Genomic DNA, 14792 nt, shown 5'->3' with positions numbered 1-14792 from the left:
CCATTTTTCGACCTGCTAGAATAACGGCATGGATTGTAGATGGCAATTCTGGCACATGTAACCCCCTGCGATATACTAGAAGCGACAGCTATACCAGTCAAGGACTGGTGCATATTTCAGGTACTATTCATGCAAGTCTGTATTAAGAGGCCGGGTCCTCAATTCCAGCACATCTGCTGTCAGACTGGCACACAATGTACCAGTCTCCATAACCCATCCCCCCTTATTTATGCATATGTATAGGACAATGGTGTAGTTTTAGTGACTCACTTCAGTACTGGATCATGACTCTTGCAAGACTAGAGAATTTGGGCAAGACCCTATTGCTCTCCAGTGGATCATGACGAAGGCCGAGACCCCACATTGCGGAAATGCTGCTTTTTTTGTTGCAGATTTTACTGCAGTTTGAGCCAAGGCCAGGAGTGGATTGAGCAACAGGTAGAAGTATAAGCACTTCCAATGTATTTCCCATTTCTATTGCAGCCATTCTTGGTTTTGGCTATAAAAAAAAGTGCAAAGTCCTAAAATAAATAAATAGCTTTGTTTCTGCAACTCGGAGCCTTAGCCTTAAGCAGGGGACTTGACAGTTGCAGCATAAAACCATACAGACAGTCTAGACCTGGTCTTACATTTGCATGGGGCTAGCAAATCCATACAAAACATGGGAAAAAGTGAAGTAGCCATGTTAGACTCCATATCAGTATGTCTTTGGAGTATGGGAGGAAACACACGCAAACATGGGGAGAACATACAAAACTCCTTGCAGATGTCCTTGGCAGGATTCAAACCCAGGACTCCAGCGCTACAAGGTTGCAGTGCTAACCACTGAGCCAATGTGCAGCCCTCATTAGACAATCTGATCATGATGCATTCATTCAATAGGACACCAGTGGCAATGAGTTATTGTCCGTATCATATCAAACAAAATATTTTTAGGCCAGGAAAAAATTACTAAATGACAGTGTTAAATATAAAACCAGCGCAGACAAAAATAGAGCCGAGCAGAGCAAAGGGTATGGGGTAGCAAAGGCACTGCTCCATTCCATGTAATAAAACACCTCACAGATGTAGCATATGGCAACAGTCGCTGCAGTCATTGGGAAGAAATGTCAGCTCACATTCTACTCAGAAGCAAAAAGGGAAGGATTCCAAAAGAGCGACTTCATTTATTGGGCAGATTTTGTATAAAAACCCCAAAAACATGTAAAATAAAAAAAAAATAATTTCTAAAATATAATTTATTTATATTTATTTGCGCCTTAGGGCTTTTTGTTTTTCATTTTGTCAGGGCATAGTATGGTGCACTCGACTGACAAGAGGCCGACTACTGGGAACTGAATGGATGGGGATATTTCAATGGGCGCACCAACATTAGAAAAGACATGGCCCGCACATCCAATTATTATTATTATTTTAATCTACATTTCTCAGCAAAAACAACAATAATAAACATTGGGATTTTTAATATACACTGTGATCAAGAGATATAAGCATTTTAGATATCTCACATTTATAGTGGGGTCCCTTCTCTATATAGTCACTATACTATTGGGTGGAACCACATGGCGCCACCATGGCACAGAGACCCTTGATGCCAGTCTAAGTCCCCTGTTGGTACCTTGAAATTGCACTAATGGAAGGATAAGTGGGTATAGTCAGTTGGCCAGGAAGGTTGGGGTATGGGATGGTATAACAGTAGCCCAAATTGTGCCTAGGAGCCCAATGCCAACAACAATACCTTTACAAAGTAGGGAAATTAAACATCCGGCAAGGGTCAGAGAATAGGTAAGAAAGCAATCCATGAGCCTATACCAGCTTGTCCCCATCCCTTCATGGTGCCACCATAGTGAAAAAGGTCACCAAATGCTATGTAATGTGGTAACAAAGGGTTACTGCTCCGTTAACCCTCTTGTCGGCCATTTCTTGTTTCCTTGGAAGGAGACACATGGTGGAGGAATGTCAACAGTTGCGTAAAATAACAAAATATAAATACGGCTGAGTCTTGGTTCTGAGCCCTTATTGTTTCACTACCTTGGGCTCTGGCTAGCCAATTTGTAACACATTCCTGGGCTGTAGACTGCCGGCCCAGTCTGTGACTAACACTGCCGTGATTTATTTGAGGATAAATAAAACATTGCCTGTCCTATGATGGATGTGAGCAGGCTAGGAGCCGAGGAATGCCTGGTATGTAGCTCTCCGCTTGGAACTCAGACAGCCAAGCACAGTTCTCAGTTATCAAATGACCTCTGATCGCTTCCTTCATAAAGGAATGAGCGGCATCTTGACATCCAGCTCCATGCCAGCAAGACAAAGCAACATTCACAGGCAACGGGAAATCTTCTCCTGCGCTGGCCATTTGTTGGGTGGCTTAATTCATCCAACAGTGAGGTCCTGTGAGAGGACGCATGCTGGAAAAAAACCCACCGGTGACAACTGCAGGGTCTCCTTGTGTCAGATGAGCAGCTGTGCCCCAACCGGTGGAAGGAAAGGGGGGTGGAAAATGATGGGGCCTCAAAACAGACGAGGGTGACATTTGGTGCAGGATACTTTTACTGGGTAACTGATACCAGACATGGGTCTAAGGGGAGGAGGGTGAGGGTCTCAAAATTTTGACTATGAAATGTTGCCAAGCACACACACAAAAAATAAAATACAGTATAATATATAAGCATATATACACAAATATATATTCATCCTAATGTATAGTAAAAACCTCTATTCAATAACATGCAAAAAAAAACAACTCATGAGTAGATTAAAGTATATTAAAATTAACAATTTCAGCCAAGAAGACCTCTGATTTCCATCAGAATTGTGAAGTAAATCTCGGTTCCCTCCTTGAAGCTGATATGATCCAAGTGGGCTTTCTCCCCCACCGGAAAATTTGATCCAACTGTTTACTCACTGTACTCAACACATTGGGGGCAGGAGGAAGAAAACCTGCAGCAGATATATCAGAGACCTCCTTACTGTGCCAGATATTAAAATAGATAACCGGCTGGCTTGAAAGAGATCACGATTTTATCTTAGGCAAAATTTCTCAAAACCTAAATGAGGTTTGTTTTTTTTTTGAGGGGGGGGGGGATTGGTACAAAAAAAAAAAAAAAAGGATAGTTAGACGTTGGCCCAACTCCAGAACACCTGCAAACTCCCCAAAGCACCAAGGGGATGTTGATTGAATATTTCCAGTTTATGGAGCCACAAAATTGTCCACAACTGTTCTACATAAATACCATAAAGACGATTCTTTCTATCTATCTATCTATCTATCTATCTATCTCCTATCCATCCATCTCTATCTATCCATTTTATATTATAATATAAATATATTTACGTTGCCAATTACAACCTGATTCACATTATTACATGACACATTTACCCCATACCCAGAATTACACCAACAACTCAATATAGTGTCCACAGCTCCTCTGGTTTCCCGATAGAGGCGTAGCCATTTTTCGTGTATTCTTTATAACAAAGTGAAACCTCCAAGACATTTACCCCTGACCAGACTCACGGAGTGAACACAGAGAGGGCCAATAACCACAGAGTTGGGTAATTTGGTTCCTTCAAAAGTTTGATAGAAGATGCAAAAGGACAACGCAACATTAGATTCGTGAAATACTTACAAGTGAGGGGAAAACATCCGGCTCATTTTCGAGACGTGGTCATTTTCACAGTCTAGTTCATCATCTCCTTGGTCCATACTGTACTTCCTCTTACTAGGGCTGATCGGCGGTGGGCCCGTCCGATGATTGGTGAGCGCAGTAGGCATTGGAAGAGGTTGCATTCTGGGCTCGCTCCGTAACGCCGCCTCCCCTGCAAAAGAGTACACAGATGTGTTTAATATAGAAAGGAGCAAAACAAAGTCGTACATCGTTTTCTTTTTGTCGCTGACTAAACGTTCACTAGTCACCTGTGACAACAGCAGCAGCACTGTGGATTTAAGATCATACTTAAGTACAAGAAACGTTTATGTGAAGCTTTTGATCATAATAAAGTGAAGATTTTTGCACACAGGTCTTAGCGCCCGCGGTGAGAAGAGTGGCCATAATCATGCCTCAGTCCAGACTTCCCCTTTAAGAAGGTGGCTAATGGTTCCTTATGTTTGGAACATGAATTTCAAGCAGTTTTCGGATTCTGCTGACATTTTACAACCACTATCAGAATCTGCAGGATGCCAGCCGGCACAGGGAATTATATAACCAGAAGACGTGAAGTGACCCAGAATACTCGGCAGGGCCGGGGTTTAAGATCTGGCACAGATAACACACTGGAACTTTCCATCTCAAAGCGGTGAGGATAGTGAAGAATCAAAACCTTGTACGCTACATGCTCAATAAGCTTTCCTCATTCAGCCGCACACTTCAGCGGGCAGATATTGATTTTCTTCTCTTTCTTGTGCAATGATAAGTGACAGACTGTAATAACCTGTGTGAATCTTATCTCACATGCACAAAATAAATGGATTTCTAATTCTTGAGCTACAAGGATAATCTGCAGACTCCACTATGTACTACCAAGGAAAATGCTCAATAAATCACGAACCTGGCTCTACTCAGTTAGACAAACCATTGCATAATGATGTGGATACAGCTGCTGCACCGTATATAGAAGCCTAACTGTAAGCAAATATTAAAAGGACTCAAAATTGTAACCTAATGTGTAGCGGAGCTTTTATTCGGCACAGTGTTTGACTTGTTAGAGCTGCAGTTTGTGCTCCAGAGCGGATATTCCTACTGTATTTGTGGACAGGAAGGGACCAGCAATAGTTAAAGTACTTCCAGGACTAGAATAATGATGGCCTATTATAAGGAGGAAAGATTATAAGAAAGTTTTTGGGTTAATATTATCAGTTACCTATACCTACAGACCATGAATATCAGATTGGCAAGGGCCAGCTGTACTCAGCAGCGGATACACAGAATGGAATAGGAAGCAGACAGCGCTGTTCTGTGTAGTGGCCACAACAGGTACTACAGATCTGCTCCCATTCAAGTGAATAAGACTATCCCCATTACCCTGGTCTGGCCACTGCACAGAACTGTCCGTTCCCCTTTAATATCAGAATTGTGCTCACCCAAGTAATAACATAGGACATGGGCCTACTAGAAGTTCCACTGGTGCTATGGAGGACCAGCCCCACTTTGGGCACAGCTGCACCAAGTCTGTGAGATGGATGTTGGGAGATGGCACCCATGAATATTACAGCCTTGGATAATCAATTTAAGAGCAAGTATATAATAATAATAAAGAGGATTAGTATTGAGGAACTTTGGCCACAAGGGGCACTGTTCTTTCTTTCTTTACTATGCTCTAATCTTGTACCATGCGCTACCAGAATTTATTCCTCCTATCAATTAGCAAGATGGGAACAATGAGCTCTATGATAAGGTGCGGCCACGTGTGTTATCCAGCATGTGCGCACAGGGGGGTCAATGAACCTTACAAGTTCCAATGGTGCTTATCTCAGCCCAATCCATCTAATGCCGCTCGCACAAGCGTGTGCATGTGTACAAGGAGAAGAATGCTAGAGGAAAACCATGGAAATAAGGCCAAGGATATTTACAATAAATAAATACTAAAATAAATAAAAAACTGTTTTAGCCTTAAAAAATTTTTTTTGAAATCCCTGCACTTATTTTTATAGTCTTCCTTTTTAGCTTATGTACCACCAGGAGAGCATAAATTACATTTCTTTCAACCCTTTGATATTAAGATTAGTAAAACACTGCCATCCGTATTATCTCTGGCATGGGGCAAATATCTGCAAAACCGAGTGCACCGAATTCAGCGACGTGTACACTTCACAGCAATATGTAAACTGGGATAAGTTATAGGACACAAAATGTCATCTTTAACCATTACATACCTTAAACCAACAAATTCCACATAAATAATCTCTAATCCAATTCACATGAAATATACATCCATTTTACAGCTGGGTGACCATCCCCAGGCAGGCAGTAGCAGCCCCTAAAATCCAGATTGTTACTCACTATTCAGTCAGGTCATTGGTTACATTATTCACCAGTGATCTCGCTGTTACTGCGCAAATTCCCAATCTGAACCGAGGAACAACCATGTTGTAGGTCACAGGTGATACTCAGTCAGAACATGTTGCCGGGGAGGCTAAACCTGCCTCAAAAATAAGAGGGAACACACCTCAGTTTAAGCGTAAACGAGTACATTAATGTGAGGTATAATCCCATGTGAATATACCTATATACATATACAATTGTGGGAACCTTCCATGATACGGTTTCTAGTAAATACAATTAAGCAGTGAACTCATGATGTCACCGATGGGCCTGTCATACTGGGAGAGGTGATGTCACCGACACAACCAGCCCATGACACCTTTGTCTACGGAGTGAAGACTTTATTGCTGATATTTAGTCACTGAAGAAAGTAGCGGCGTATTGTCCGGTAGTGAATGACAGCCATTAGCCATGTTATTTCTAGCTTTATTACAACCCATCCAAGCACTGGGTGATAAGGGAATCCCATAATGCAGCGGGTGACATTACTTGTCTCTTAATACATAACTACTGAGAGAGAGAGAAAGATCAATGAGTAATAGAAAGGTTATGTAAGAAGCAAGAGCGTACATTGCACCAGACAGCCCCGGCCGAGGCCTACACATAATATATACAGCCCGGGACAGCCATAAAAGTGGAAGCCTAGTAAATAATACATCATAAAACTAACAGGGCTCCTATAAAAGTGTCTGTCATACACATTAGGGATTGCTGATATTACAGGAGATTAAGTCATGGTTTGGATCCATTACTACGAGTTTTACACAAAACCACTATATACTGTATGTACGTTGACAAGAAGGACAACAAAGGGGCAATAGGGACTAATCTATAGTATCAGGCACCACCAAATGTATGGAGCCATGATGCTGTAAAAGGTGGCCATACACATTAGAAAAAGGTCACCCAAACCGGCCAACCTGGCTGGTAGAAATCAAGAGAAGTTATGGGTCATGTTGCCTTCAACCCAATTATTAGTTTTCACAGAAACGACACATCAGAGGTGTCTGGGAGCAGCTTATTCCACCGTCTCCATTAACTCCACTCGCATCCTTGGTTAAGCCAAGTGTGCATGTCCATAGGGGCAAATGGTTGAATAGAACAGATTTTATCCAAGGCTTTCATCCAGCTAAACAAGCAGTGTTACAATACCAGACAAAGCCTCCTTGGATGTTGCTTGGAAAGGGTAGGGGTGGATTTTTGCAAGCTCAGGCAACTTTTTTTTTTTTTTTTTTTTTTTTTAAGGCTGAGGCCCCATGCTGGGGAAACGCAGCTTTATTTGTTGCAGATTTTGTTGCGGTTTTTTGAGTCAAGGACTGGAGCGAGCAGAAGGTAGAAGTAGAAGTACTCCCTATGTATTTTCCATTCCTTTTGCAGCCACTCTTGGCTTTGGGTCAAAAAACCGTAGCAATATCGAACAAAAAAAAACAAAAAAAAAAACATGGGTGCGACCACCCCAGGCCTTAGTAAAGTGGGTTTTTAGCAGGAATACACGTAGAAGACCTTTCCTTAGGAGAAGTCAGTATTGTGCGATTGTTGGGATTTCAGCATGGCCACTTCACCGTTTTTCCAGATACAGTAGCACATCCTTCCACACAGACCTTTATGTAATCCTGGACAGTCCCTTTAAGTGTTACCTCACATCTATTTCCTGCAGTTTACTGTTACTTGACATCCCGGCTAACACCCTTATGGCAGGTCAGAAATTCCTCAGGGTAATGCCATGTTTTTACTTTCAACAACCAGGCAGTCTGGACACCTACATGAGGTACAAACCAAATAAACATGAGGCCATCTGTTGTCATAAGTCATGATGATACACAGGAGAGAAGGTGGGGGTAAAACCGGGGCTTTCCACTAAAAGTCATCATTCATGTACTATACAGTTTATTAAGCACCCAAATCAGTTTATGTCAATGCTTAGCAGCAGTAGACGCAGCCCATGGGTGACCACCGATCGGCCTACTCTTCAGCAGATCCAGAATAATCAGATTGTTGGACTTTTGGTCCCGACAGCCACGGTGGCTACAAGGGACGCCTGGGATGAGCGGCTGCAGTGCGAATGGTTTTGGCTACCTTACTCTAAGTACTTACCCTCCAGCTATACAGAACATTTACATATCCACTTTAATTGCCTTTTAAACTCGGCATTTATTGTATACATCGCTCATACCACCTATAAAAACAGCACTGGTTGTGTGCGAGATAAACAAAAAAATAAACCACAGTGGGACAAAGTCACAGTCTAGACCGGGCTTAGGGCCGTAAAATAAAACAATCATCAATACGTGAAATCACGAAAAACAAATGATATTAGCAGACCTTGTAGCTGAAGCATGTTCTCCGACAAGAAATCTTGTATCTTATCCAAGATTCCCAACAACTAAAGGCAAGTAAGTCACAGATGAGAGCTCGGTGGCCAGGAGAACAGCTAACCATTATCTCCTATCCATGGAAGTGACAGAGTCACAGTCCGCAGATCCTCCATCACCCTCTTAGTCCTGTAGGACAATCTCCAAGAACCAGCTGCATATCCACTAGACCATAAGGATATCAAGCTGTGAAAGAAGCTCTAAGATCTCACCACCTACTGATGGGGTCATGCTGGTCCCTCCAGGACCCTCGATTTCAGTCCACCATGCTTGGTAAACCACATCTTGAGCCGAAAATATTTACAGCTACAACAACTTCTAACATGTATTTTGTACTCCTCTAGTCAGCAAGATTTCAGCAGGCCGGGACCCATCTACATCTATCATGGCTCTTTAAGAGAAGGATCTGGTGCAGAACAAAGTGTCCAGACTCCATTGAAGTGATCCGCATGGCCTGTTGGAACCTGCCACAAATACCTGAAGATCATCAGCAATGCTGTAGTTGTGGGAATGTAACGCTCCCATAATACAGGTTCAGTCACTCATCATATAATACATGGAGATAAGACAAGGAGTACAAAACATCTAGAAGATGACACTCCAAGTATAGCGATCTGGCGGCTACTCTTTATCGGACGTCACTTATGTAACGCACATAAACCGATGACTTCATGATGCAAATTCTTCCTGTACACTGAATAGGCCACGGTCTTGTGATGAGAGTAATTCATTACTGTACTGAGTCACTTAGAGACAAAGCACAGTCCTCACAACCTTGATAACAGAATTGTCTATTCTAACACAAAACACCATAGAATTAGATCCGCAAGAGCTACAAGTATGGGTTTTGTTTCAAAGCCACAATTGTACAAATGTGCAAATGTACAATGCCACTTCTCCTACTTTTGTGCCGTTATGAAGTCTCTGTTCACATGGAGGGAGGAAAATATTAATGTATTATACTTAAAGTGATCTCTTACTATGTTGATGCATCTAATATTCAGAGGTTCCCTCTCAACTTTACTATGGGTATTTTGTGAAAACCAATTTGCCCACCATTTGGTGGTCCCCATTAACATTCACATGTGGCAAACTTTTTGCAGAAATTTCCGCAACTGGTCCATTTATATGAATGGAATAATAATAGCGGCAGATATGGATTTCTGCATGGTTCATTCATATCAATGGGACAGTCGTAGAAATGACTGCGACATCTGACATAACATAACAGTATAATCTTAACATTATGGATATTGACACGACGCCACCATCTGACATCTCTGCTTCTAGGCATCATGAACGCACCCCCACCCTAAAGAGTGATGCCCCAAAGGACAACAACCATCTTTTAGAACCAATACAGACCCCAGAGAATAATGATCAGAGGTCCAGGAGAGCATTAAAAAAAAAAACTAAACAAAAAACAAACAGTGTTCGCCTTGGTGCCCAACCATTCCTAGTTACACTACTGACCACCCCCATAATTCATTTAGAGGCTATGCCATAGGACTCTAGTCTGAATCCCAGGGACAGGACTATCACAGCGCTGGTCTGTGCAGCCCAGTGTTTTTCAGAAGTTTGACCCTTTGCAGTCAGTTTCCGCTGTCACCTATGTAAGTGACTTGGTGTGAAATGTAAGACATCACAAAGTGGTGGAGATGAAAAGGAAGACTTGTTCTGAGGAGCCATGATCAAAGCCAACAAGCTGTTATTCCTCTCCGGACTTCAAACATTAATGGCATGATGGGGTTATGTTTCCAGGGTAGAGGGGCCGAGATCAAAAGTTTAGAGTACTTCTCAGCCGAAATAATTACTGGTATTTTTACACTCCATTTAATCTGGGCCTTTGATGAAGGAGCTCGGCAGACGGGTCCACAGCTTTGCTTTATTATTCCTCGTAGATTTACTTAGTGATTGTGTCTTACAAATGGATAATGGCCAAAAACGGAGAATAAGTGAAATCAGGTTTAAGATGAACAGCGAGTATGGCCAGCTGTTCTGTCTATTCTGTCTCAAGATATAACCTATTAGTATGATCTGGAACCATGAAGAGTCAAAGGGGAGGTCCTAGAACACCCAGACTAATAGATTACAGTATAAGCTTAAGAGTAAGAAAGTCTGTTCTCTACGTCAGTAAGATTATATGGCCTGAACCCAGTCAGTAGACAGGACTCCTAACATCATCATGATCCGAGATACCAGGAGTCCCTTGCCTGCCCACAGCTTTACTGTCCTGTACTGTATATAGTGCAAACAATATAGCCAGAGGACGCAGGGATCCCTCTCATCATAGATCACTAGAAAGCAAGCAATCCAGTCTGACTAGGCTCACACTGGGAAATCCATCCAATGTGTGCACGGGTCTTGGCAAGTGGGTAAAGTGCCTGGTCTAATACAGAATTGGGGAAGTGGATTACTGCATTTCTATTAATAAAATTGCACCCCCTTAGCCCCATCTCACCCACTTACCAGTGACCCCCAACCACAGCCCTATAAGCCAAGGCAAACTATAGCTATTGTATTTATAGGCTAGGACTGCACAGATTAAATTCTAAAGGTATTAGGACACACATTTGTGTTATATCTGTCATATTGTACATACAGTAGGGCGGTGTGAAACGCGCCTTGGGCTCAAAGAATTTACATATAGAAGCGAATTGCCAGCAAATTCTCTATTCTTGTACATTACAACAACTTAGTTTTGCTAATTAAAATTCTAGCATTCCAGGCTGATAAGGTGGGGAGTATAAAACATGAAACCTAACCAATAGATCATTTGTATAGAAACATGGCTTCCATAAAAGTGAATGGTATGAGCCGCAGCTCTTCATGCTCCTGACCTCTTGTATGACATACTAATTTTATGAAAGCGCGCAATAAAGAAAATGCTGCTAAGGCCATGCTCACTAACACCGACTTACAAGGCAACCTCTGTAAGAAAGCAAACACCGCACAAGAAAAAAAAGGGCTTCTGGGGGGGGGGGGGGTGCTCTAAAAGAAATAGAATTAAAAAGGTCATGCAGATAGTAAACCACCAAATCAACAAATAGCCCCAAATCATGTATTTTATACTTAGTATTACATAAGTATACTACAAAGAACCAGGCCTAGACTAGAACTGATAATACAGCCCTGTTACTCTGCACAAATCCGCTCTTTCCCAACAGACAACCACCCAGCCACCCACCCACAGGGGGTCCCAACACCTAGTTCCTTTGTAACCTGCACCTTCCCTAGTTCAAGATGACTCCACCATGGCTTTCCTAGAATTCCTAGACTTCTTACTTGCTCCTTCTCATTCCTGGTCCCCAGCACAAGACCCCTTTATTGGCCTGTCTTCTGCAATGTGATGATGGCAGGTTTTTTCCCCTTGATCTTGTGGTATAGCAGAGCATAGAGCTACATCCGCATTGATCTAATATTAAAACCAAACATTGGACTTTCTTACAAAAGAGGAAAAACTGATAAAAATTGGCTCAGCATAAGAGGGTGGTCCGCTTAGAAAGGCAACTTCAGAGTATATTGGGAGAAGGTTCCCAAAGGAGAACCATCACTATATAACCCCACACAGCCTTCATACACATTAGATAGTCAACGGGTTTAGCCAACTTTTCTAACACAAAGGAGCCAAAGGCTGGACAACTTATTGGATATTTGTTGTAAAATGTGCACCAAGCTTAAACCCCATTCACACTCCACTTAAAAAAAAAAAAAAATACAGCCATACAAGATACGCTGCAGATTTTCATATCCCCAGCATGTCCTATCATCTGCAGAAATGCACCAGATCTTCACTGCAAAGAGGGAAACACATCAAATACACCAAAATCTGTAACTATCAACCTATAGCATCCAAATCTAATGGCAGATTTAGACACAGACCATCAGGCCAGCTCTGCTGCGTAGTTGTATTATCCATGAACCTCGATTTAAAGGTACCACACCACTTGGGGTCAATAAGATTACCAAGGAGACAATTTTACTTTTCACCAAGATGGAAGACATGACGGTCCGATAGATGCTGCAACACCAGTCACTTAAACCTAATGGAAAGTTGTAGGTGTAATATCTATTCTATTCCAGGATGTGGACAGTCCGCAAGATTCTTCTACATCTAACAAAAACCTTCCAGAATAAAGTTTAGGTTTGTCCTATATAATAAAGGCACCAGAGTAAAATGGAAATCCCAAGTCCCATCAGCAAACCCCAGGTTGGTTTCTTGTAAAGTTCTTTTGAGTCTGCTATTACAACTATTACGCATCACCCCAACATCCATAGCTGAAGGCAACTTTCCGACAAGAGAAGCCGTCATGACAAAGCTCTAGACACATCAATGACGAATCAGTGGAGAAGAAAGGAAAGGCACTCGTTACACAATCTACCGCCACTATGTAATAATTGTGGGAACACAGGACACTACTGACTTCTAGCATGCAAAAAAAACCCAAAAACATCCTATACTGGTTACAAAAGGTTTTATTGATCAATAAAATTTACTGGAAACAAAAAAATTGAAAATGAGATCATTTGGACTATAACACAAATGAACCAAGCTATTAAACGTCAAGACTGACGGCCCTGGCCATGCCGCGCAACCCTTTTTGGATAAATCGCCCCTAGTCCTTTTCCTTTTGAAAAATGAATAAATGTGAACTGGAGAAGAACAGCGCGCACGGTATTGTCACGCTATAAGGGACATCCGGAATGGAGACTCTTGTTACATGTTAAGCTGAAATGGAAGCACAGACAAAGCTTCTAAAAGATATCGCGTATCAGGAAACCGTGATAAAAATGATCTAAAACTTTGGTCAGGAAGTGAGAAACTACTGGCGATGAGGCCACAAGAGCTTTGCACTTTTCACCCCTATTAGATTTTCAGGACAGGAAAACCTTCCGGCCTCACAAGCACCAATCTAAAAATGAGAAGCCAGGAGACCTCCGACTCAGCCATCCAAAAAGATTCAATCTGTGCCGTCTCTGGGTTTGTTAGACACTGCAGGGGTCACTAGAAGCTGCCGCAGTCTGTAGAGGCTGCAATTCACCGAGGAGTTGTCAATTTTATAACTATTAACAGTTCTAGAGTCTCCGAAAAATAAAAACTGGTTGCAGTTTAAGGTTATTAATACACAGAGAGACCCGCACTTGCCACTAGTCCTAATTTCATAGCCATAAAAAATTTTGGTAAAATTTTGATTAAAATGTCCATAACATTACATTCCCATGTGGATTTTCATATTGTGCATTTAAATCTCATGCCACGGCTAACTTAGGATCACAATGGACGATAGGCCGACATCTTGACGCCATTATCTATCCTTTTTGATAAATCTACCACTTAAATATTATCTATAGCAAATAAAAGTTACAGCTCAGACTTCTCCATTAACAATGTATTTGGGGGAGGGGTAAAAAGGTTGCGAGACACTTCTGGCGTCCCTTATCTCTAAGGAAACAAAGAATCAATCCAGTTCTAACCAACCTTTTGGATTTTTGTTTCTACAGACAGGAGGGGGCCGTTTGCCCCGAGTCCCCCAGGACAGGATTCTGGTCCCTGTCACAGGAAAGACTTCAGTCTAGCGGTGTCTAATGGAAGCCACAAAGCAAGGCTGGATTCATAGTAGTCTGTGGGGCACTTTTAGGATCAATATTACAGATGTCTAATGGGATTCATCAAGGTTACTGCGGTTTTGATGGCAAAAAGGATTCATGCGCTACTCTTGCAAATTTGATGGCGCTACGAACCTTGTAGAGTTTGGTCTATACGTACATTTTCCATAATACTGCAACGATAGATATGTTGTAGTTATGACTATAGATAGCCATACGTATATGTAGGAGTAAAGGGATAACTGAATATCCATTGAACCAGTGAATGATGGGCAAACACGAGACCAACCGACCATTATGGTTTTTCTCTGGAAATTTTACAAAAGGACAAGATATAGTTGTGCGATGGAGAGAAGTTGGAGGGAAGAGCTTTCCTAAAAAGAACAGGCACTGCCCAATACCCAGCGTGTCCACCACCACCACACCTCATATCCTCATACAGGTTAATGTTTTCTGAGCAATAACTTCTCACACCATGTCTGAATAAACAGGCGTCACGCTACAGAGCCCACGCGACTCGGGACTGAACATGGAATACTAGACACATTGTTTCTACAACACGTTTTCTAAGAAGACTCCGCACAACAACCTGATTGTGTGAAAGGTTAATGAACAGAAGGGTCATCAGAGAGCAAATCCCCAATCGTAGCTCAGCCCCATATTGTACACAACTAAACCCATTGTATCACCACTTCATTACAATGCAATAAAGATGATGAGCTCGGCTTATTTATCCCAGCAGTATCCTCTCCTGCCCTGGTCCACAGGCTAC

General features: G+C 42.1%; 1 protein-coding gene across 3 annotated transcripts in view; it reads right to left on the bottom strand.

Moving 5' to 3' along the window:
- The window catches only part of VGLL4 (vestigial like family member 4), a 73392-nt gene that overhangs the window by 9585 nt on the left and 49015 nt on the right, over positions 1-14792 (bottom strand). For all 3 annotated transcript variants that reach the window (XM_075286950.1, XM_075286948.1, XM_075286949.1), the window contains one exon: positions 3630-3819. In XM_075286950.1, the coding sequence (XP_075143051.1) occupies positions 3630-3819 (190 nt within the window). The remainder of the gene's footprint in view (positions 1-3629; positions 3820-14792) is intronic.

Source organism: Leptodactylus fuscus, chromosome 9 (genome assembly GCF_031893055.1).
Source record: "Leptodactylus fuscus isolate aLepFus1 chromosome 9, aLepFus1.hap2, whole genome shotgun sequence".
Taxonomy (NCBI): domain Eukaryota; kingdom Metazoa; phylum Chordata; class Amphibia; order Anura; family Leptodactylidae; genus Leptodactylus; species Leptodactylus fuscus.
The sequence above is the reverse complement of the archived record's forward strand: the minus strand, read 5'-3'. Positions and strand labels throughout refer to the sequence as shown.